Genomic DNA, 22,857 nt, shown 5'->3' on the forward strand with positions numbered 1-22,857 from the left:
GGTCTGGGGGGCTGGGTTGGGTGGGTCGGGTTCGCTGGGTCGGGTCCGCTGGGTCGGGTCCGTTGGGTCGGGTCCGTTGGGTCGGGTCTGCTGGGTCGGGTCCGTTGGGTCGGGTCCGCTGGGTCGGGTCTGCCGGGTCGGGTCTGCCAGGTCGGGCTCGGAACCATTGATAACTGCTGGCTGTTCTAGTTTGATTTTATCTTCTTTCATGAATTGTTCTTGTTTTTATCACTGCATGAAAATATCAGTGATGTTTAGTTTATAGGAGCTGAAGGTTTATAAATGTTTTCAGTCACAAATTTTGTCTTTTTTTTTGTTCATATTTATTTAAAGTTATAGAGATAAGAATATATCCAGATTACAGACCCTGAAAAAAACACAGTCACAAAAAATTAAACTTTCTTTGACACGATAATTAAAAAAACAGCTCTGTTTAACTTATTATTAAAATACATAAATATCAGATTTTTTTCATTATTATATTGTTTCATTGCTGAATCTTCTTCTGTTGTGAACAAGAACCAATATTTATATTGGTGAAGTCGTATTAAACACAATTTCCCTTTTTTCACAGTTATTATTTGTTATAATTATTTAGTTTACACTTTAGCATCTGTTATTAGCATTTAGCATGATCAGCATATTTAGCATGTTTGCAGCATTAACTATGAACAGCAGTGTTTGTCTGTTCCTTGAAAAGTAAGAATGTTTTAGCTAATCAGCACAAGTATTTTTCACAGAAACTGCAACATCATAAAAAAGAATAACTGCAGTTATCATTATTGTAATTTCAGTTTGGTTTGGACTTTTTATTCTGGGTTATTTATGCTATTCTAATGTTCTTCCTGCTTCCCTGACAATGAAATGCCAACTTTCTCTTTTTTCCTGCCACAAATTCTTCCATTTAATAAACGGTTGAGCTGCACAGCATATATCAATGCTAAAGGCAGAATCACTGTGCAACATCAAAATCACAAAGGACTGTTGGGATGGAATATTTCCAGGACGTTTTTTCAAATGCAGCGCATTTGTACGCTGCACGTCAGTAATATATTTGATGGTTGGATGAATTTATGCATATAAAGTAACAGAAAATCAGTTACCCAAACCTTAACTTTTATATAAAGTAGTATTGAAATAATAACAGTGGAAAAGTCAGTTGAAAACTGAGGAAAATATGTTAATTGCAGTCATCGCAGTATTTAGCTATATTTATAAAACTGCATGTTTTCCTGATGTCGTGCAGCAACTGTATCTGTGAGCAAAAAGAGAGCAATGGAGCCATTTTATACATATTTCATGCAGAAGGACGAGATCCCATGTAAAATACTATGCAAAGTTGAACATTAACACTAAACATGTAAATTAGAAGAAGAGTCCATGACACAATGAAAACAGAAGGAAGGCGTTGAAATAAAATTCAAGATAAAATTAAGCTAAACTTTCAAAGTTTACATCTAAAGTCTGCTGCAACAAACACTGATGTAATTACATGTTTTGTATTGTTTCTCTTGTGAATGAACCTACATTGATGCGGACTGTTTTTATTTTTCCTGAGTGCGATAAATCCCTCCCTGGTTCTTCCAGATGGTTCCACGGGAAGATAACTCGAGACCAGGCCGAGCAGCTGCTTGACCCCCCTGAGACGGGCCTGTTCTTGGTGCGCGAGAGCACCAACTTCCCCGGCGACTACACTCTGTGTGTGAGCTGCGACGGGAAGGTGGAGCACTACCGCATCATCTACAAAAACGGAAAGCTCACTATTGACGAGGAAGCCTATTTTGAGAACCTCATGCAGCTGGTTGAGGTGAGACTCCCAGTTTAGATGCCACAAATAAAGTTATATGCATTATTTTTTTACACATGGTTTGGGAGTGAAGGTGGGTGGGGATTAAATGTGCAGACATAACTGTACAACTTCACAGACACCATGTAGTTCCTGGAACATGTGGTGAACAGGAAGTGTCAAAGAGGAAGTGAACACTATGCTGAGGCTCAGAGTTATAACCTCAAAAAGGCAAGATGCTCTTACTGTCAAACTGGCTGCTTTTCCTGTGTAAAGGTCTTATTTTGAACTGCAATTTTTTTAAACTATTACTGAGTAAAAGTAGAGTTCCTGAATATTCTCTATAAATGAAGCATTCAGATTTGCTTAGAGAGTCCTCTGCAGGCCAGTAGGTCACCCTGCACAGAGAGCTGTGAACTCTCTTGTTGCAGCAGCTCTGTTAGTGTGCACTTAAGTTTTTTATTTACATTTTCTGCAAAACCAAACAACACAGGGATCAAAAAATGCATAGATAACAATAAAACCACCAGGAAAAAACACAGAAAACACTAAACGCGGTACTGATTATGTCACAGATACATTCTTAAAGCACAAGCAGTCAGTTTTAGCCTCAGTCATGCATGTCCAGGTCCTTTTCACTAAAAATGTTCACAGATATGCACACAACCACATTTTTACTTGAACTTTTTCCACAACTTATCATGATATAACCACAGACATGTGTTGTTGGGGGAATTTTCTGCAATAAATCAATATAAAGTCATATGTAGCTCCAGTTGCAGGGGAAATTTTTGGAAAAAAAAAAAAAAAAAAAGAGAGAGAGAGAGAAAAAACCATGTGGTTTGAATTTATGTGTAGACCCTTGTACTCTGATACTCTAAAATAAAATTCCAGTGCAAACAACTGCCTGTTATTTAGTAAATAGAGCCACCTGTGTGTATTTTAATCTCACTATAAATCTCGCTGATGACCTTAAAATCTGAAACTTTCGTTGGTAGATGTGCAAAACTGGCAGAAACTTTACCCAAGAAGACCTGCAAAAAAAGAAACAGTTATCTTAGATTTCCATTTTCTAAGCTTTTTTGCAGTCATTGCAGTCTGTCTGGCAGCTGAGACCCTGACAGCAACCCAGACATTGATCCCAAAAAACTACACCCCTAAAAACATTAACCCCAATAAATCATGTTCTGGTCAAAATATTGAATTTTTTTTGCAAAACAAACTGAAGGTTTTTTTTTATAAATACAAAGTAAAAATTCAAAGATTTCAGTAGTTTTCTGGCTTAAGACAAATGTAAGTTTTTGGAGAAAGGCAAAATAAATGTAATAGTTGAGGAGCTTTCTGAGTTGACCTGTTTTACAGCTTTTTTAGTTTGATAGTAAACATAAAAATGTAAAAACAAAATCCCAAATGAATCATAAATTGTCTGCTACGTAATGCAGGTACATAAGGGGCGGTCTCTGTTTGTTCCACGAATTTATTTCATAGTTAAAAATAGTTAAAAACACTTTGAAATAGCGTAAGTTATATCACACGTCGTTGAGATTGCCAGGAAGAGATAAGCATCTTTCAGGCTAAATCTGTCTTGATTAGTCTTGTTTTGTAGTTTCTGCATGGCATGTTTTCCGTCTCTCTTCCTGCTTCTGACTCATTAGCCGTCTGTGAATGAGAGTTTTTTAGGGCTGATGCAAATGAGGCACTCAGCTGTCGAACTCTCAGCTTTTTATTTAGAGCAAAAACACGACCTTTTATTTGTATTAATCTGCACAGCAACATATTAAGAGAAACAAAATGATCTACACTTTGAAAACACAAAATCTTACCAAATATTTCTACTACAACTGAAATAAAACTAAATTAACTTGCAAGTAATTTTTCAGCGACATTTAGGAGCTTGTTTTAAGTCAATAATTTCTAAATATGGATGAAAATGTTCTGGTTCAACTAGCAGATTAATTTCCTCATAACAAAACATTTTCCCTGTGTTATGACTGAAATAATCTGGATTCAAGGATATTTTTATTGTCATACCTGCTTCGCTTGTTTGAGGTACAAAATTAGGACTCAGGTCCCAGATTAAGAAATTTACTACACAAAAATAAATGAATAAATAAAGTAATAAAGTAATTAGTGTGATATATATATATGAGATGAAGCTGTTAGGTGCAGCTTGAGTTCAGGAGTCCGACAGCTGAATGAAGAAGCCGTTTCTCATCCTGTTGTTTTGCTCCAGACGCTCCTCAGCCTCCTGCCTGAGGGGAGCGGCTGGACTTTTCATCAATATTAAGGAATTTTTTATTTAACAAATGCTCCTTTATATTGCTGAAAACTTACTTGGAAGTTAGTTTGGTCTTATTTCAAGTGTACGGAGATATTTGCACCAGAAACTAAACCAAAAAAACTTGATAAGGTTTTGGGTTTTTGCAGTGTATAAAGAAAGTTTTAGTTCCTTATTTAAATAATTACAGTTTTCTTTGTTTCAGTGTATCATTGTGACTTTAAATTGTCTTCATTTGAGCATGTTTTGGTTCTTTTTCTGTGTCCAGCACTACACCAAAGATGCAGACGGTTTGTGCACCAAGCTCATAAAACCAAAGCTGGAGGAGGGAACTGTGGCCGCGCAGGATGAGTTCTCCAGGAGTAAGACGAAGTTTATTAATGATGCATGAACCTTTTCTGCATCTCAACATGTTGTCACCAATATGTCTTTTCCAACAGGTGGATGGTCGATGAACAGAAAAGACTTGAAGCTTCATCAGGTTATTGGAAAAGGAGAATTTGGAGGCAAGTAGCTTCACTCCTCCATGGTGAGGATGAACAGTTCCTGTTTTAATGTTTATAGCAGAATTCAGTATAAGTGAGTCTAAAAATCTACACTGCATTTAGAAAGTATTCATTTTCATTTACACACACACAAATATATGTATATAGACACAATTTAAGGTATTTCTTTAAGATTTTATCTGGTTAACCAAAACAAAAACAAAAGATTGCCAAACTGTAAGGTGGAAGGAAAATGAGGGACTGTTTTAAATGTTTTCTTCAAATAACAAACTGAAAAGTGTGGTGTGCATTTTTATTCACTTCAAATCATTAGAAATATTTATTTATTTCTATTTTTATAAAATTCCTCAGTCGAGTTTTCAATGCTTGCCAAAATGTCCTATATCCTGCTGAAAAGTAAATACTTCAAAGTTAGTTTGTCTTAATTCAAATGGACGGATATTTGCACTAGAAACTTGACAAAAAATACTTGGTCAGATTTTGTGATTTTATTTGAGAGTAAAATAAAAAGGGGTAGCAAACATATAGAAGCCACTCTTCATATCTTCATTTGCCCTAAAAAAGGGGAGCCATGAATCTATTTCTTCCTGCTTCTCAGTTGTCGCTGCTTCGTGGTGGTTTATCAACTAAAACCCAATAGAAGGCATTAAAGATTGGGACTATTAAAAACTTAGATGGGACCAAGAAATGGTAGCATATCCATTACAAAAGATTGCTGTTACTGTTGTATATTTTCCCATTTTATGATCAACTGTTTGTTTTTCTTCTCCAGATGTCATGGTGGGAGACTACAGAGGGACGAAAGTAGCTGTGAAGTGCATAAAAAACGATGCTACGGCTCAGGCTTTTATTGCAGAAGCCTCTGTCATGACGTAAGGCCTTAAAATACAGAAATACTGTGATTCAGAAACAAAAATGCCCATTGTGACATCCTCATGCTCTTCCTTTTCCTTAGGCAACTACGGCACAATAATCTGGTACAGCTGCTTGGTGTGATTGTAGAAGAGAATGGGAGTCTTTTTATAGTTACTGAGTATATGGCCAAGGTAGGTGGACGCATACTGGATTATTTGTCGCAGCTGGGAGAGTTTTTAACTTAAAACATAAAAAAAAAATTACGTTTGTTTTCATTTTTCAGGGCTGTTTAGTAGACTACTTACGGTCCAGAGGTCGAACAGTACTTGGTGGAGAAGCTCTCCTTAATTTTGCTTTGTGAGTATTTGAAATCAGATATCTACATATGCTGTTTAAAAAAATCATTTTTAACACTGTCTGACATGAAATCAGACTCTACTTTTCCAGTTTTAGGTCCGTTAGGATTACACAAAGCAGTTCTTTAGCTAAATGCCAGGATAATAACAGAGCAAATCTTACAGATTTTATTGTATTAATCAAATTCAGATGTTTAATACGCTCAGATTACTTCGCCATCTGGGATTTCACAATTTGTGAAATTGCGAAAGCAATTCACAATTTGAGAAATCCCACATGGCTTTTTAAGTTTCTTATTGACAATTTTCACGTGACGTCACGCTCTCCAGAACTCCGCCCACTCCGCCATGACAGACGTCAAAACAGCCTATGCGCTCATTTAAAGCCAGTCTAAAAACAGACATCTATAACCTAATATCGCTTAGATTTAGTTGATTTCACTTTAAAATGGTCATGGGGTGCTGCGCGGTCGGCTGCACAAACAGAGAATGATAGAAACCAAACTTGTCATTTTGTTTTATGACTTTTAATGAGGAAAGACACGGCAGCAGCCGTTAATCATATTGACAGTCAGCCCTCGGTGTAATCAAGGGTTTACAGCGAACGCTATTTACAAGGTAAGAAGATTAACGTTCATAAACTTTATAAGTAAGTATGATTAGAAAGATTATATCAAATATGGCATTATGGAGAAGGCACGCGTCTAACCGTAACCATGGAAACAGTACCCCACCGTCATGTAGCCTAGCATATATGAAAAAAAAAAAAAAAAAAAAACTGGTTAGTATCTCGTCTTTTGTACGTTTTTAAGGCCGCTCCGGTTTAAGGGGAAACGCTGTTTATGACATAGTGATTTAAATTATATGGTGTGAATTCAGGAAAGGTTTTAAATTTGGTCAACACGTCAGGAGGGAGGCGTTATGGGTCGGTTTCCAAGCTAGCTGTTTTTAACTTTTGTAAATCCCGTCGTCTTTGAGCCCCAACCAGGTGTGTTACGTTCAGACAAATTAGCTCGACGCTAACAAGTAGAAGCCACGAATAAACTGGTAAAAACAACTTTGGAAAATAATTTCAGTCGCTCTGTTCAAGACTTCCGGTATCATGGCGCCTCGAATGATTAGTACGGTAGTTGCAAATGGTCATAGGTTAATTCATAACATTTGATTTAATTAGCATTAGCTCGTGGTTTTATTTTAAGGTAAAAGCTCAAACAAACTTGTACGGAGTTGAATAGTAAGTTACATCTACTTGAGTTATTTGGGAAAAAACGTTAATGTAGGAATAATTTTTTACTAGACCATACTTTTTACTTTTACTTGAGTAATTACATTATGAAGTATTGCTACTCTTACTTGAGTAGAGTTTTTGGGAACTCTACCCATCTTAGCCCTAAAAAGTAAATAAAAACAGACAAAAACCACTCAGTGAGGAAGAAGCCATTTCACCAAAGGCAACATGAAAACCCAGATTTGCATTTCACAAATGCACTCAAAAACCTTCATTTTTGGAAGCCTTTCCCGTTGTCTAATGAAACTGAAAACTGACTTTAATAACATTCCTAGTACAGAAAGATAACACAACTCCAACTGTGAAGTCAGTACAGGGGTGGCAGCATCATGTTGTGGGTCTGTTTATCTGTAGGAGGAACTGGTGCAATTGACTAGAAGGCATCAAGAGAAAAGCACATTATGTGAAAATATGAAACAACAACTCAATTAGCTAGGAAGTTAAAGCTTCAGTCTAAGCATACTGCTAATTTCTGTTAGAAAGTAACAGAAATCCTCTAAAAGTCTCTCATATATCTGGCATTTAGCAAATAGACATAATGTAATCCTGAGTGATCTAAAGCAGAAAAAGGTTTAGTCTGATGTAATGTCAGTGAGAATTGTCTGTGAATACAGTGTATGTACTTCTAATACAGTAGATTTATTACTGTTATTGCTCATGACCTTTGAGTCAAACGTCAGGAAAAGCGATGTGGTGGGAGTTTCAGATTAGACATCCTGTGCCTGTTCGCTCCCCACCTTCCCCCACTTCACATATAGGAGGCCTTAATGAAACCAGTATAACAGACCACAGTGTGTTCCTCCGCCTAAATAAAAATAATTCACTATAATAGAACAATATTTAGGAGTTAATTTAGCTGAAAGAGGAAGTTTGTAGTAAAGTGTGAAACACTAAAAAAATAAATATTTGACATTTGCCTTCTCCTTAGAATTGTTATGATTTTACTATATTAAATTAATTTATAAATAAATAAAAAGCTCAAATGAACAAAAGCAAGTTGAGCCTTAAATTTCACCTGAACATGTAAATGCTCCCTTTTGATCAGATAAAACGATTTTAGTCAACAGACGTGTAGAAAACAGTTTGTGCTGCTCATTTTCATCATTTGCAATGCTGGTTTAAGTTTACTAAAACATTAACACAATTGTTAGTTTAAAATAAAATATGCAAATATGATAACCAGGGGTAAAAATACAGTTTTACAGTGTTAACATATACAGCATACTCAGACATATGGCACTTTGAAAAATGTTATTAATGTAAAATCACGAACTTGAATATATTTTGTGACACATTAGTGTGACGGATCATAAAGTGACATATAGAAAAGCATCATGATGCTGCCACTAGGGTGCAGTATTAGATTTTTTAAGCTGCATTAATGGTTTGAATGTAGATTAAAAAGTTATATTTTGGTCCCTGCTGATGAAGCACGTTCCCATAGTATGATGCTGCCACCACCATGTGTCACCATGGTGTGGTATGTTCAGAGTGATGTGCATGTTTCTTGTTTTTTCTCCCACATATGGAATAAAATGTTTCTGATTTTGAAGCTTTGTTAAACTAAAGATGGGCATCTGAATATGAAGACACCTGTGTGTCGTAGCGTTAAACGTTTGGTCAGCGCTTCCTGAGACTCGTTTTTATCACCTGTGTTTCACGTCTGCAGAGATGTCTGTGAAGCCATGGCTTACCTGGAGGCCAACAACTTCGTGCACCGAGATCTAGCAGCCAGAAACGTTCTCGTGTCGGAGGACAACATCGCCAAAGTCAGCGACTTTGGTTTGACCAAAGAGGCGTCGTCCACTCAGGATACGGCCAAGTTGCCTGTTAAATGGACGGCACCAGAAGCCCTCAGAGAAAAGGTACAGACGCAGCTGAGCTGCCAGCTGCTAGAAACTGGATTAGTCCCACTTTGTTTTTCTGTCGGACAAATACTTTAGTTTGTAAAACTAACATTTTTTTATTATTATTTTGTATACTAAACACCGTAAATGCGCAAGAACCAGGAAAAAAGCTATCCAAACCTCTGTTAGTTTGGATAGAATGTAGGTAGAGAAATAAGAGGAATTTCTGCCAAAAAACTTAGAAATTTTCTCAAAAAATACAAGGAAATTTCTGAGCTCCACAAGTTGAAACTTCGCGAGAAATAAACTCAGAAATTTTGGAATTAATTTTATAAAATATTTAGGAGAAAAATGGAAATTTATGAGTTTCAAAAGTAAAAAATTTTAGACTTTTCATATTTTTTCCAAAAAGATTTCTTAAATAATCTCAAAATTTATATTTTTTTCAAGCCGACTGTCAACTTTTCACTTTCAGAAATTTCCTTGTTTTTTTTTCTTAAAAGTTTCTGAGTTTTTGTCAATCATTTCCTCTTCCTTTTTTTCTACCTGCAGTGGCATCTCTATGTTGCCATTGATCAGAGAGATTCTGAGCATGAATAGCCGTGTCTCAGTTAGATCTGTCACAATAAACCAATTAATCGCACGATAAATTAAAGAGAGCTTAATAATTTCTATTTGCATGATTCATTTTATTTGAGAGAACTATCTCATGTGCAACTGAAACAAGTTTGTATTATTTTTACGGGTATTGTTTCGTGTATTTCAGTCAAATAAGATTAGAACACTGAAAATGTATTGTGACTGTTTAACACCTGAAATGATCAGTTATCAGAAATATCAGCAGAAATCAGAACAGGAAGGTCAGGATGGTTAAAGATCGATGCAGCTTTAACAGCCATCACTGTGTTTGACTGTCAGAGTGTCAATGTGGTTTAATGCTTTATATGTCAGTGTCAGTTTCAATTTATTTAAAAAGACATTAATTGTACCAAAGTGGTAAAACCACAGATAAAAACACAAATTTAAACAGACAGGACAAGTGAAGCAGATTAATGTCAGTAACTTTGTTTTTTCAGGTCTTTTAGCCTCCTTCATGTTGTCAGACAGATTCGACTTACCCAATTTCTTTTTAGTTCTTCATGTCAGGCAGCAATCAGCTAAAGCTGTAGCTTGTGGAAATTTTCACACAGGGGCATGTGTGGTTGGATAGTTTTTTTCCTATATAAGGTGAAAATTTTGATTTGAAAACAGTTTTTTTTTATTTACTCCAGTTATCTCTTCCTAATATTACCATTTTTTGATGATCTGAAACATTTAGAATCACACAAAAAGCAAAAACATTGGATATAAATGAGTCAGGTTTAAAAAAAATCTTCTGCTTTTTCTTGTATTAACAGAAATTTTCCACTAAGTCAGACGTATGGAGCTACGGTATTTTACTTTGGGAGATTTACTCTTTTGGCCGAGTCCCCTATCCAAGAATTGTAAGTATTAATCTCAACGTAGGACAAATAATTTTTTTTAAATAAATTTTCTCTGGTATCAACTTTGCTGCTTTTTATTTTTTTTCTCCAGGCGTTAAAAGACGTTGTGCCGCGAGTGGAGAAGGGCTACAAAATGGACTGTCCTGACGGCTGTCCCGAAGTCGTGTATAACATCATGAAGCAGTGCTGGAACCTGGATCCCGCAGCGCGGCCGAGCTTCCAGATGCTCAAGGAGTGGCTACAACATATTATTCAGAAAAAATGATCGCCCGCTGTCCGTTTTGACTCCTCAAAGCAAGGACTGCCACTCTGTTAAAATGTCAAAGCGTTTTCTTTTCATTTTACTGTAAAGTACAACTGTCCACACTGCAAAAACGCAAAATCTTACCAAGCATTTTCAGTCTAGTTTCTAGTGCAAATACCTTCGCACAGGTGAAATAAGACAAGCTAATTTAAAGGTAACTTATTTAGCAACATATAGAGCAAGGGTGTCAAACTCAATTTAGTTTTGGTCCAAATCAAGATGAATGCTTTTAAAGGGCCGGTTGTGCCAGAATTTATTGCTAAAACCCATTAACAAACTGTTAAAGTATATAAATAAAATTAAATAACATTGAACATCCTTTCAGTCCCTCCAGGATTTTGCGATTGTTTTGAGGATTTTTTGCAATAAAAATCAAAGTGTTTGTGGTACTAATCTAGAAATATTTGTCCTTATGTGACTTTATTACTAGGATTATAACTTGACATCATGTTAGGGTGAAGCAGCTGTTTCGTAGAAATAAGAAACACTTCCACCTGCAAGTGGGAGTAAATTGTCACTTGAATCCAATATTTTTTTATAATTTTGGCCAAAAATCTGCGATAAACTTACAATTATGCATTAGCATTATTGTGCAATTATGCATTAGAGCAAAAAGTGCAGCGATTTGTTGATTTTTGCATGAATTTCCACAATAATCCTCAGAAAAGTGGAGGGACGGCTTGACATAATTTGACAGTAAACAGATAAAACTGAATTTATCTGATTGATAAAATAATATTTAAGCGCAATGTTAGAGGGCCAGATAAGAAGCTGTGGCGTCCAGATTTGGCCCCCGGGCCTTGAGTTTGACACGTCATATAGAGTCTTCTTCTAAGTAAATAATTCCTTAATATTGATGAAAAAGTACCAGTTCCACTGGCAGATTATTTAACTTATAACCAGACATTTTCCCATGTTATAAGTTAATTTATCTGCCAATGGAACACATTTTCATCAATATTAAGGAATTAAAACAAGCCTCTACATCTTGCTGAAAAGTTACTTTTACGTTTGTCTTATTTCAAGTGTGCTAAGATATTTGCACTAGAAACTAGACCGCGATGAGACTTTGATCTTTTTGCAGTGCAAACATTTGCTTCTTATGCCTCGTATCAGATTGTTTCAAAGTCAGCAGCTCTCAGCAGCTGAGCTCCTTCCACCCTTTATCTGGAGTCAATAAATAACTTTAATAGCATCAAGTCCTTCTTTTGAGCAATTGCCTTAACCTGTTTTCACATTATTTTCCATTTTATATCCCTCATCATATTGGTGCCAACCTTTAATTTGTCAACAGAGACGAAGAGGAAATACACTCTTGAGTAGGATTTTGCTTTTCATTACTTGATGTATTATTATTTTTTATGTCTCCAGGTACAGCTTATTGTTTGAATGTTGAATTATTTTGTTTAAAGAGCTGAGATGAAATGACAGCTTCATTTGTCTGAAAATGTTTAATGCTTCTTGGTTTATTTGTGAGTCAAAAAAAAAGCAGCTCTAAAAAGACGTTTCTGTGCCGGTGTAAAAAGTTCACTTCAGAAATCTAAATCTGACAGAAAAACATGTTGCTGTGTGAATATTTGGGGGACTCAAACTGTTTGGATTTTGAATGGTAATAAATGTACTATGCTGCCATTTTCCACAATAAAAAAAAACTGTTTTAAGAAAACATGCCTCTTTGAAATTAATTGAATCATTTTCAAATCAAGGAGACTTAATGACTTACTGGACAATAAAGCTTAAGATGAAAGACGACAGTATAAAAGGTATGCGAGAGTTATAAAAGTTTATAAAAAAGATGGAAATGGTGAGGAATTGGATAAATAAAATGGAGATTTAAACACTAAAGAATCTTTAAATGAATTCAGAGAATAACAGAAAGTCAGTAAGATGATGCCACAGTTGGAGAAATGTCGCTTTGTTTGCGTTTATCTGACATTCATCAAGTTGTGGTATTTTTCTAACAGTTGTAAAAAAGAAACTGAGGACCAACTGATTGAAAAAAGAAAAGCAACCAAAACAAGAGGTTATGGATTACTGCTACAAGGTTTCTTTTACGGAGAAAAGGCTTCATGTTTGACGAGCGCCTTCACTGTGAGAGAACAAAATTTTCTACTGAATTAATGTGACTTTTGAGCTTAAGGGAAGTATTAATTTCACACCCATCAGAAGTCAGGGAGGAAACAACGATACAGGTGTTCCTGTTGGTGTCACTCGCATGTTGGTCTAGTTTCTAGTGCAAATATCTTAGTACACATCAAATAAGGTATAAAGTAATTTTTATCAAGATATAATGGCTTTTTTAAGTAAATAATTCCTTAATATTGATGAAAAAGTACTGCTTACATTGGCAGATAAATTAATTTATAACCAGGGGAAAGTATTTATAAATTTTTATAAATGAAAAAATCTGCCAACTAGTATTTTTTCATAAATATTAAGTTATTATTTACTAAAAACAAGCCTCTATATCTTACTAAAAAGTAACTTTTAAGTTCATTTGTCTTATTTCAAATGTACTAAGATGTTGCTCTAGAACTAGACCAAAAATTATTTGGTAAGAATTTGTGTTTTCGCAGTGGAAAGAGTAGCACTAGTCAGCATATTTTTACTCAAGTAAAAGTAAAAAGTATTTGGTAAAAAGTAGTGAGTCACTGATCAAATTATGAATTGTTTAATATTTTAAAATGACATCGTCAGACGGACCAAAATATACAGTTAAGTGGAAATTGTTGTATTTTAAAAACCAAAATGACATTAATTTTTATAAGTAACAAAAAATAACTAAATCAAGCTAAATTAATTATTTTTAAAATCAGTTTCTCTCAATAAAAAAACTGATGAAACTTTAACAAAAACTGCAGGTGTGCATCTGTTTCTGGTGAATTTTTGGTTAAAATATGTTTGTTTTTCATTCAGTCGGTAGAAATTTTACTCAAGTAAGAGTAGAGATGCTCTATAATAAAATTAGTCAAGTAAAAGTAAAAATACTTCTAAAGGTTCACTGTTTTCAAAACAAGGTACTCAAGTAAATGTAACTAATTACTACCCAACTCTGGCTGTTCTGTTTTTCGACAGACATTTAGCACCAACAATGAAGCCTCCTCTGGGAAAGTCAGCTGCGGTAAAATAATTGATTATGATGCAAAAACTTTGATACAAAACAAAGGACAAACTTGTTCCAACTTAGAGAAAGTCAGCGTATTTATATAAACAGCATAGTTATTCATTTACTTATCTGTTTTCATTTTTCTTTTATTTTTCCTTCAAAAACTGACCTGAATTCATTCACTTTAATCCAACTAATTGTAATACTGTTCAGTCCAAAACAGTTACATATAAATCTTATTCAAAACTGTTATAGTACCACACAGTCAAAGTCAGCAGATAAGACAAAGACAATAAGCAAAAAGTTGTATATGTCATAAGAAATCAAACAATTACATTTTATTTTCACTTCAGCGCAATCTCCCTGATTCTGAGCAAGCACAGGGCGACAGTGAAGAGGAACAATTCATATTTACCAGGAAGAAACATCCAGAAAGAGGGTTAATATGAGCAGCCATCTGCCTCAACCCACCAGGAATCGACAGGGCAGGAAACAGACACAAACACTGATGCTGTTGGCAGTGAACACCTACTAAAAATAAAGAGGAAACTAAATTTACACACGATAACGGTGAACACAAACATCAAAAATAAAAAGGGAAGTAGGAAGAAAAAGACATGTAGTGCTACTGCAGTAAATATCAATATTGTTTATGTTAAAATATTAAAATAAAAGCTTCCGCTAAGTTTTTCAGAGTACAAAGTATTTATCTCCCTAATATATCATGAAAGCAAAGGAGCTTTATCACCTAAAGCTGACATACTAATGGAGGAACCACAGGTTATAATCTTCAGTTTGAGGGCAAAACAATGTGAATGAAATGAAGTCTTAAAAAATGAAGCAAAGTATTACAGTAAGGAGATAAAACAGAAACATGAACTACATTTTCTCTACTTCTGTTAAGCTAGAAGCATTTAATTGTGAGACTTTATTTTCTGCAACTATGTAGAATATTATTACATTACATTTTATTTAATATAGTTTTCTTAAACAGAGTTAATGATTTCCGAAAGGACGAATAAAAAAAGGAGGGGATTCGCTGAGGGACCCGGAACTGAGCTGCGGAATGAGGGAAGGATTTCTTTGTTGCACGAGGTGCATCGCGAAAACGTGCACTGAAAATATCGACAGGAATAGTTGGAGACTGAGACACCGGCTGTGATTTTACTGTGAGGATGGACGATAACGCTGAGTTTTATAAGGATCTACCGAAAGTGGTAAGGAAACTCTGTAATGTTGTGTTTTACGAGAAGAAGAAAATGTTTTGGGAGGAGCTGATGAGGAAAAACAGCAGGAGTGTGTTATTTGCTTTTAAAACGCTAACATCAGCGTTTTGATGTGTGAACAGGAGCTTCATGCTCACCTGAACGGATCGGTGAGCGTCCAGACCATGGAGAAGCTCATCCGGCGGAAACCGCACCTCAACATTGAACACAGCATGACGGCCATCGGAAAAGGCCAGCGGAGGACGCTGGACGAGTGAGGAATTTTCTAGAAAAATTTGGGAATTCTCCGGGCTCAGAAAGTCGAAAATTTGCGAGAAAAACTCGGACTCGAAAAGTCAAACATTTGCGTGAAAAAAGGAATCAGAAATCTAGAAATTATTCTCAGAAAGGAAAGCTTGTAGAAAAAACTTGGACATTTCTGAAATCCGAAAGTCTCACATTTTTAACTTTTGAAACACAGAAAATTTCCAAAAGTCGAAAATATTCGACTTTACAAGCCCAGGAAACGTCCAGGCTCTTTTCTAGAAAATTTGTAATTTTAATCTCAAAATTAATTAATAAGATTTGAGATTAAATATTTTCAAGCTTTTTTTCTGGAAAATTTCTGAGATTAATCTCAACATTTCTATTTTTTTACTTGACATTTTTTACGTTTGGAGCTCATGAATTTTCATGTTTTTTTCTAGAAAATCTCTGAGATTAATTAAAAACATTCACAGTTTTTTGGTGAAAATTTGCTCCTCCTTTTGTTCTTCTCTACACTGGCCCTTATACTGCATACACACTAACCACAACAGGAGGTTAATATAACAGATCTCACACTTGATTGATTAAAAAATAATTTTATCTCTGATAAAAGAGGCTGCACTGCTTACTGGGGTAAATATGTGCTGATTATAATCATTATGATCAAGGATAGTTTGGTTTGATCATGGGTTATATGCTATAATACCTGTTTTTTGTGACGTTGAGAATCTAAAGTCGTGTTAAATTGTTATTCATTATCTCATTCTACAACATCAGTTTTCTACCTTTTACTTCCATGTTTGCAGATGTTTTGAGGTCTTCAAAGTAATCCACAAACTGGTGGACACAGAGGAGGACATCCTGATGGTGAGCACGGATCTTCAGTAAAACAACTTTTATTTAAAATACATTTTCCAGATTTCCACTCACAGATTTTTTTTATTTTTAATCAAGGTGGCGACAGATGTTATCAAAGAGTTTGCAGCTGATAATGTCAAATATCTTGAGCTCAGAAGCACACCGAGGGAAGAGAATCACACTGGTGCAAATCTTAAAGACGGATTCAGAAACTTTGGCATAATGTTTCACTGCTTAGAATCAAACTTTGGTTTATGATGCGTTTTTTTATTGCAGGACTAACAAAAAAGAGTTACATTGAGACAGTCATTGAAGCCATTCAGCAGTGTAAAAACGAGGGAGTGGACATAGACGTCAGGTAGATGTTCACCGCTTTCATGTTATTATTAATAGGACTGAAACAATTAATTGTAATAAATCGATTATTGAAGTAATTGTGAATTAATCTAGTAAGTGTAATTCTCCAATATAATATAATATAATCAATTCTCCAATATAAGCGATTAATCTGAGCACAGACTCAAAAAATTTAATTTGTGGAAAGATCAACAGTCAGAGCAGAAGTTAAACCAAATCTATACAAAAAATAAACATTTTGTATTTAAGATAAAACACTTTGTCTGGAAATATGTTCCGCAAATAATTGTACAAATAATTAAGTGTTCACTAAATGAGTGCTATGTTGTGGCTTTTTAGCCAATAAAATGCTTATTTTTTATTTATTTTAAAATATTTATTTGAGTCTCTTAATTTATGAATAATATTATATAAGGTAAGGTCATTTTATTTATAAAGCACATTTTCAGCAAATTCAAAGTGTATAAAAAGGCTTAAGTTGTTAATGCAGAATGTGCCAATTGTTTGAATCTGATTAATCACCAGAATAATCAATTACTAAAATAATTGTTAGTTACAGCCCTAATTGTTAATAACAGATCTGCTTTGACACTAAACATCATTTATCTGTCAGGTTTTTGGTGGCCATCGATCGCAGAAATGGCGCAGAGGTTGCTATGGAGACGGTGAAGCTGGCTGAAGAGTTCATGTTGTCGTCTGGAGGTTTGGTGGTGGGAATCGACCTCAGCGGAGACCCAACGGTTTGTGAAGCACTAGACTTTGCGTTTTTGCAGTGTAATGTTAACTTTGCAAAAACACAAAATCTCTCCAAGTATTATTGTTCAAGTTTCTAGTAAAAATGTCTTAGCTCACTTGAAATGAGACAAAACTAAGTTATAAGAAGATGTATTATTATAAGTTAAATAATCTGCTAGTAGAAGTAGTATTTTATAAATAGTTTTAAGGAATTATTTACTTAAAACGAGCTAAAAAGTACAGAAAAGTTACTTGTAAGTTACTTTTATCTTAATTCATGTGATATTTGCACCAGAAACTAGATAAAAACACTTGGTAAGATTTTGTGTGTTTGCAGAGTGAGGACAAATGTTCAATGAGATAATTGATGTATTATTTTTGTGCTAAGCTTCAGAAACAACAGCCATGTTTACTGTTTGGAAATAACAATTTGTTGTTAAGAAGATGATGTAACTTTTGGTTATTAAAAATGTTACATCTAACCTTGGCTAAGGGAAGGCAGGAATAAGCTTGGCTTCAGCCTATCCTCTTTTGGTAAATTAAGGGTTTCTTTATTGTTTTTTTTTTTCTTTCCTGTGTTTAATGTGGACAATGTACCAAAATAAAGTGATTGATTGATTGAAATACATCAGTATTTAATAGATAAAAATAAAATCCTAAATTGGATATTTTGTAAAAAAAAAAAAAAAAAGGTTAAGTGCACCGTAATCCCTAGTCAGATAATAAACCTTCGTATTTACTTTGTTTTCATCATGTGTGTGTTTTGGATTCTGTTAGCATCCACATGCTAATGAAGCTTTCGTCTAAAGGTGGGAGACGGCCGCTGTCTTCTTCCCGCTCTGCAGAGAGCCAGGAACTCCGGGCTGAAGCTGTCGCTGCACATGTCGGAAGTAGGTCTCATCATTTAATTTATTCGGACTAGTTGTGCAACAGAGCCGTTACTGGAACCAAACTGGTTGCAGGTTCCCTCCCAGCTGGAGGAGTCCGAGTTGCTGCTGAACCTTCCTCCTGACCGGATCGGTCACGGAACCTTCCTGCATCCGGAGATGGGCGGTTCTCAGTCCCTCGTAGACCGAGCTGTGAAAGGCAGGATTCCTCTGGGTAAGACTGAACCGAGATCAAGAGAACGACTCTCAGCTGATAATATTCTGATTTCATTCTTCCTCGTTTGCTTGTAGAGATTTGCTTGACGTCAAACGTCAAAGGACAAACGGTGCCGAGTTACTCCCAACACCACTTAAGATACTGGTACCAGCTGGGTCACCCCTGTGTCATTTGCGTAAGTTTCCCCTCTTGGAGTAACTAATTACAATAAAACTACAGTATTTTTCGGACTACAAGCCGCTACTTTTTTCCCCACACTTTGAACCATTGAACCATGCGGCTAATAGCCCAGTGCGGCTTTTCTGTGTATTTTTCTTCAACCACCAGGGGGCACTTTAACAGGAATTGAATCATTGGAAGTCAAAATTGGAAATCAAAGAAGAAAGCACTAATTTTCATTTAGAAGAAGCACATGCTAGCTGCATGTACAACGGAGAAATGTTTTCAAACTCATATGATCCAGCTTCTACGTTAAAGGCTACCAATCTGTACTGCCAGATCGATGGCCGTTGAACGTAAGTTTGGTGTGAACGAATCCATGGTTCAATGTTGATGACGCAGAGCTGCGTCCTTGAGAGCAGCGGATATATCAGCGGCTTTTATATATATATATATATATATATATATGTATATATATATACTTTCCAGTTTGTTTTTTTTTTGTAGGTGCGGCTTACAGTAAGGAGCGCTTTATAGTCCGGAAAATACAGTATATATTTTTAATTTAGTGGCACTATTCATAGATAGATGCCTTTTATATCCACTTCCTTCTTGTTTTGAAATTTTACAGCAGTAGTGTCCAAATGTTTTGCTGTGTGAGCCAAAATGTCTCAGTTAAAAACACGTTTGGCCTCAAAAATTAGTTTAAAATGCATAAAAGAATTCTGAGTTAAAAAGAAAAAACAATGTTTTATAACAGGATTGTAGTCAGGTTTATGTTGAAATGAATTTATAGACCGTTGTAGATCCAAAACATAAAAAGGGTCTCACCTTTTTAAATGAAAGGTCCACTGTTATCCTACTTGTTGGAATAAAAGAAAAACTTGGTGGGGAAAAAAGTGACTATTAAAAGTGTGAAATGTGCCTTTAGTCCTAATTTCAACCATCTGAGTAAATTCATTCCTATGGCTTTAAATTGTGACGCAGCTAAGAAAGTGATGGTTTTGTTGCGTTCCAGACGGATGATAAGGGAGTCTTCTGTACGGACTTGTCTCAGGAGTATCAGCTGGCTGCGTCCACCTTCGGTCTGCGTCCCGACGCGGTGTGGACGCTGTCGGAGCGCGCGGTGGACTGCATCTTCGCAGGAGACGAAGTGAAGCAGCAGCTCAGACAGAAGTGGACTGAATTAAAGCCTGGGTTGCTGCAGGGAGCCCAGCTGCAGGCTTAGAGATTTTACACTGCAAAAACTAAATTTTACCAAGTATTTTTAGTTTAGTTTAAAGTGCAAACGTCTTGGTTAACTTGAAATAAGACAAAACTTACAAGTAACTTTTCAACAAGATAAAGAACTAGTTCTACTGGCAGATTCTTTCACGTACAACAAAACATTTTTCCCATAAGTGACATAATCTGCCAGTGGCACCAGATCCTAAAGAGGCAGGATTATGTAAAATCAGCTCGGCTCCTTCAGACTAGCCAGCAGCAATTAGCAAACACCTGGCAGAACTGCTGAGCTGATAGCAGATACTTAAAAGGTTAATAGAGGAGCCATGATGTGATGACTTAATGAAGGCGGAGCTTCAGAAAGAGCAGGAGTTTTTAAAGAGACGGAGGAGGTAAATTACTAAATACATTTTTTAAAGTCATATTAGTTAATTACTTGATTATGTCACAAAATGATACTATGTGGCCAGAAAATACATAATACTCCAACTTTTTAAAAAATTATTAACTTAAAACAAGCTCCTAAATATGCTGTAAAGTTGCTTGTAAGTTTTGTCTTATTTCAGGTGAACTAAGCTGTTTGCACTGGAAACCCGAACAAAAATACTTGGTAAGATTTAGTTTTTTGCAGTGTGCTGAAATCCGAAACAAAACTGTAAAATATAAAATGTTTAACACATTGAGGCAAAGTGTTATTTTAGCTGTTTTACAGCGTTGTACAGGTTCCTCATGCAAAGTGTGGAAATGAAGTCAATAAGGAGCAGAAATAAAATAAAAAATGAATTTTTATGCATCTATGAGTCCAAAGACGAATCGTGTGCAGTCCGACTCTGCAGGTTTTTATGCCTTCTTTCCAAATTTTCCATGTTTGTCTTTGCTTTTCTTAAATTTTCCGTGTTTCATTTCCTTCCTCTGCTTCCCGTCGCCGTTGCTCGTTACAACGTTTTCTCCTTCCCATTTCCTCTTCTTGTCGCTGTGGGAAAAAGCAGCACGATTACCACTGAGCCCCTAAAACAAGCAGACAGCGGCGTTTTCCTGGCGATGCTGCACCTTTTGATGCTGACGACCGCCGTGCTCCCCGCTTTCTTCAGCACCTGGTCCCACTCCTCATCGTCTCCACGGATCTTGTACCTGGAAACACAAAGGAAGTCGTTGGCAACGCAGCAAACCGAGTTTTCGTTCCAGTGATGCGTCGACCCAAACACTCACTCTTCTAGCTCCATTTCCTTCACTTTCTCCAGATCCTTCTTGTGCCGCTCCTCAAACTCTTTGGCAGCTTCACTCTATGAATCCGGAGACACGACAGTCAGTTTCTGCTTCAGACACAAACTAACAGTGTGATATGATCTCCTGTTTAAAATGAGGAATTTACTTAAAAAACTAAATGTTTTATGATAAAGGAGCATCTTAATATCTCCAGAAAACTTGATAATCCAACTGGCTTTGTGTGAAAAAATGTTACAAATTCACAAGAAATGTGAAAAAATCTGTAATCAGGAGATATTATTGAAAATATCTAAACACCAATTATAAAATCTTTACACAGTAAGACACATAAAAGTAAATTAAAAATGTTATAAAAAAGACAATAATAAATAAGCATACTAACAATAATCAATTATCCACATAATTAACATAAACCAGATCATTTCCAATCTTAGTATTTTTTGATGAACAATTTTGTTCACAGAAACATCAAAACCTGTTTTATTTATTGTATTTGGTTGTGTTTTATCTTGGACATTTAAAATGTCTTCCAGTTTTAGTGTTTTTTACAAAAAGAAAGTTCACTGGTCTGTCAGAGAAAATTTGTATCAATATGCCAATAATATCAATACGTTAATATTGTTTATCGCAGTAATTACCAGGACAATTAATCATTCAGCAAACATGACAGGAATAAGCATATTGAATTATAAGTAATATAATATAAAATTAGGCAATTAATAACATTAATTTCATTTCTAAATATTGGAAATGGGAAAATCTTATAAAAAGATCACGGTTTTTGTTGTCGCATTTACATTTATTTACTTTCGCTCTTTTTCACTTAATAATAATTCAAATTAGAAAACAACTGCAGAGAAAAAAGGTAAAAGTTTATCCTAAACCACGTGTTCATTGTTTTTGTTGTATCCAGATTAGTATAAACCTCGTTTGTTTGGTTATCTTATCCTTGTTGCTGTTATTCGTTCTATTATCCGGTTGTTTATTTTGTAGGTAAAATAAACAACCCTTTTAGCTTTTTGTTGGTCTGTAGTGTTTGCTGTATAAACGCTAATTGGTGAATTTAAAACCCGAACATTTGCATCACTCAGTTCTCATACCAGATCTTCATTGAGGCTTCTGACAGTCGGCTCCATGCTGACGTCTTTAGTTTCCACCATTTCAGCTTCGATTGCCTTTTCCTGGATGCTGGTGAAAACCTGCAGCGGGGTCAAAGGTTAACATGTTGCTTTAGTGCAACATCTTTATTTAAATCTGACAAAATAATCAGGAGAAACTCACCTGCACGAATTTCCGGATGAGACGGTTAAAGAGCCCCATGAGCTGCGAGCTCGGCAGCTCGATTTCTTTCTCCAGCTGATCCACGGGTTTGTGCTGCAGACCGATTCCCAGCAGCAGCGCCTGGACAGGAAGAGTCAGCCAATCAGCATCCGGTTCATCGCAAACGAGACCCGCTGAAGTCAGGATGAACCTACACACTGCGCTGCCGAGAGGGAGACGTCACCCAGCTGCTTGAGGAAGAAGATGCGCGCCACAGTGGGGATCAGGTCCATGACCAGGTGGTAGTCCACCATGCTCCTGGAGTACAGCTCCAGGCGCTTCAGGTCGTACGGCGTGAAGTGGGCCGCCAGCTCGGCGCTGCTGAGAGCTGGTGGAGATTTACACAAATCAGGCGAGCCGGAGCCGAAACCCGAGATTTAACTTTTTATTTTTAAAAACGTCTTACAGGCGGCCTCCTCTTTCAGCTTCTTATTCTGCAGGATGCTGAGCGCCAGGCTGGGGTGGAAGCTGCTGAACTGGTAGGAGAGCAGCGACAGGAAGCGTCGGCGGAAATCTGAGGAGGGAACAGGAGGGAACAAGGAGGGAACGATCAGGAGGAGGGAACGATCAGGTGGAGGGAACAAGGAGGGA

General features: G+C 36.1%; 3 protein-coding genes across 6 annotated transcripts in view; 2 read left to right on the forward strand and 1 right to left on the reverse strand.

Moving 5' to 3' along the window:
- The window catches only part of LOC106957618 (C-terminal Src kinase), a 30,888-nt gene extending 19,919 nt beyond the window's left edge, over positions 1-10,969 (forward strand). For all 3 annotated transcript variants that reach the window (XM_015049023.1, XM_015049022.1, XM_015049024.1), the window contains 9 exons: positions 1,588-1,807; positions 4,333-4,426; positions 4,505-4,570; positions 5,343-5,442; positions 5,526-5,616; positions 5,709-5,782; positions 8,739-8,934; positions 10,314-10,400; positions 10,492-10,969. In XM_015049023.1, the coding sequence (XP_014904509.1) occupies positions 1,588-1,807; positions 4,333-4,426; positions 4,505-4,570; positions 5,343-5,442; positions 5,526-5,616; positions 5,709-5,782; positions 8,739-8,934; positions 10,314-10,400; positions 10,492-10,665 (1,102 nt within the window). In that variant the 3' untranslated portion in view covers positions 10,666-10,969. The remainder of the gene's footprint in view (positions 1-1,587; positions 1,808-4,332; positions 4,427-4,504; positions 4,571-5,342; positions 5,443-5,525; positions 5,617-5,708; positions 5,783-8,738; positions 8,935-10,313; positions 10,401-10,491) is intronic.
- A 3,925-nt stretch (positions 10,970-14,894) lies between these two features.
- Positions 14,895-19,799, forward strand: mapda (N6-Methyl-AMP deaminase). The gene is made up of 10 exons (XM_015049025.1): positions 14,895-15,027; positions 15,159-15,289; positions 16,089-16,149; positions 16,237-16,324; positions 16,417-16,498; positions 17,111-17,237; positions 18,042-18,122; positions 18,195-18,333; positions 18,411-18,511; positions 19,514-19,799. Exons 1-10 carry the CDS (start codon positions 14,986-14,988, stop codon positions 19,721-19,723), a joined length of 1,062 nt encoding a protein of 353 aa, XP_014904511.1. The 5' UTR covers positions 14,895-14,985; the 3' UTR covers positions 19,724-19,799.
- Positions 19,800-20,375: 576 nt separating this feature from the next.
- nat10 (N-acetyltransferase 10) overlaps positions 20,376-22,857 on the reverse strand; it is a 17,689-nt gene continuing 15,207 nt past the window's right edge. The window contains exons 22-28 of one of the 2 annotated variants that reach the window (XM_015049017.1): positions 22,673-22,780; positions 22,422-22,594; positions 22,228-22,347; positions 22,047-22,145; positions 20,929-21,002; positions 20,770-20,850; positions 20,376-20,692 (exon numbers count right to left, since the gene is read on the reverse strand). In XM_015049017.1, the coding sequence (XP_014904503.1) occupies positions 20,560-20,692; positions 20,770-20,850; positions 20,929-21,002; positions 22,047-22,145; positions 22,228-22,347; positions 22,422-22,594; positions 22,673-22,780 (788 nt within the window). In that variant the 3' untranslated portion in view covers positions 20,376-20,559. The remainder of the gene's footprint in view (positions 20,693-20,769; positions 20,851-20,928; positions 21,003-22,046; positions 22,146-22,227; positions 22,348-22,421; positions 22,595-22,672; positions 22,781-22,857) is intronic. The other variant, XM_015049016.1, reaches the window with a different exon arrangement.

The sequence above is a fragment of the Poecilia latipinna genome, unplaced genomic scaffold (assembly GCF_001443285.1).
Source record: "Poecilia latipinna isolate Pla-1442-1.1 unplaced genomic scaffold, P_latipinna-1.0 Scaffold919, whole genome shotgun sequence".
NCBI lineage: Eukaryota > Metazoa > Chordata > Actinopteri > Cyprinodontiformes > Poeciliidae > Poecilia > Poecilia latipinna.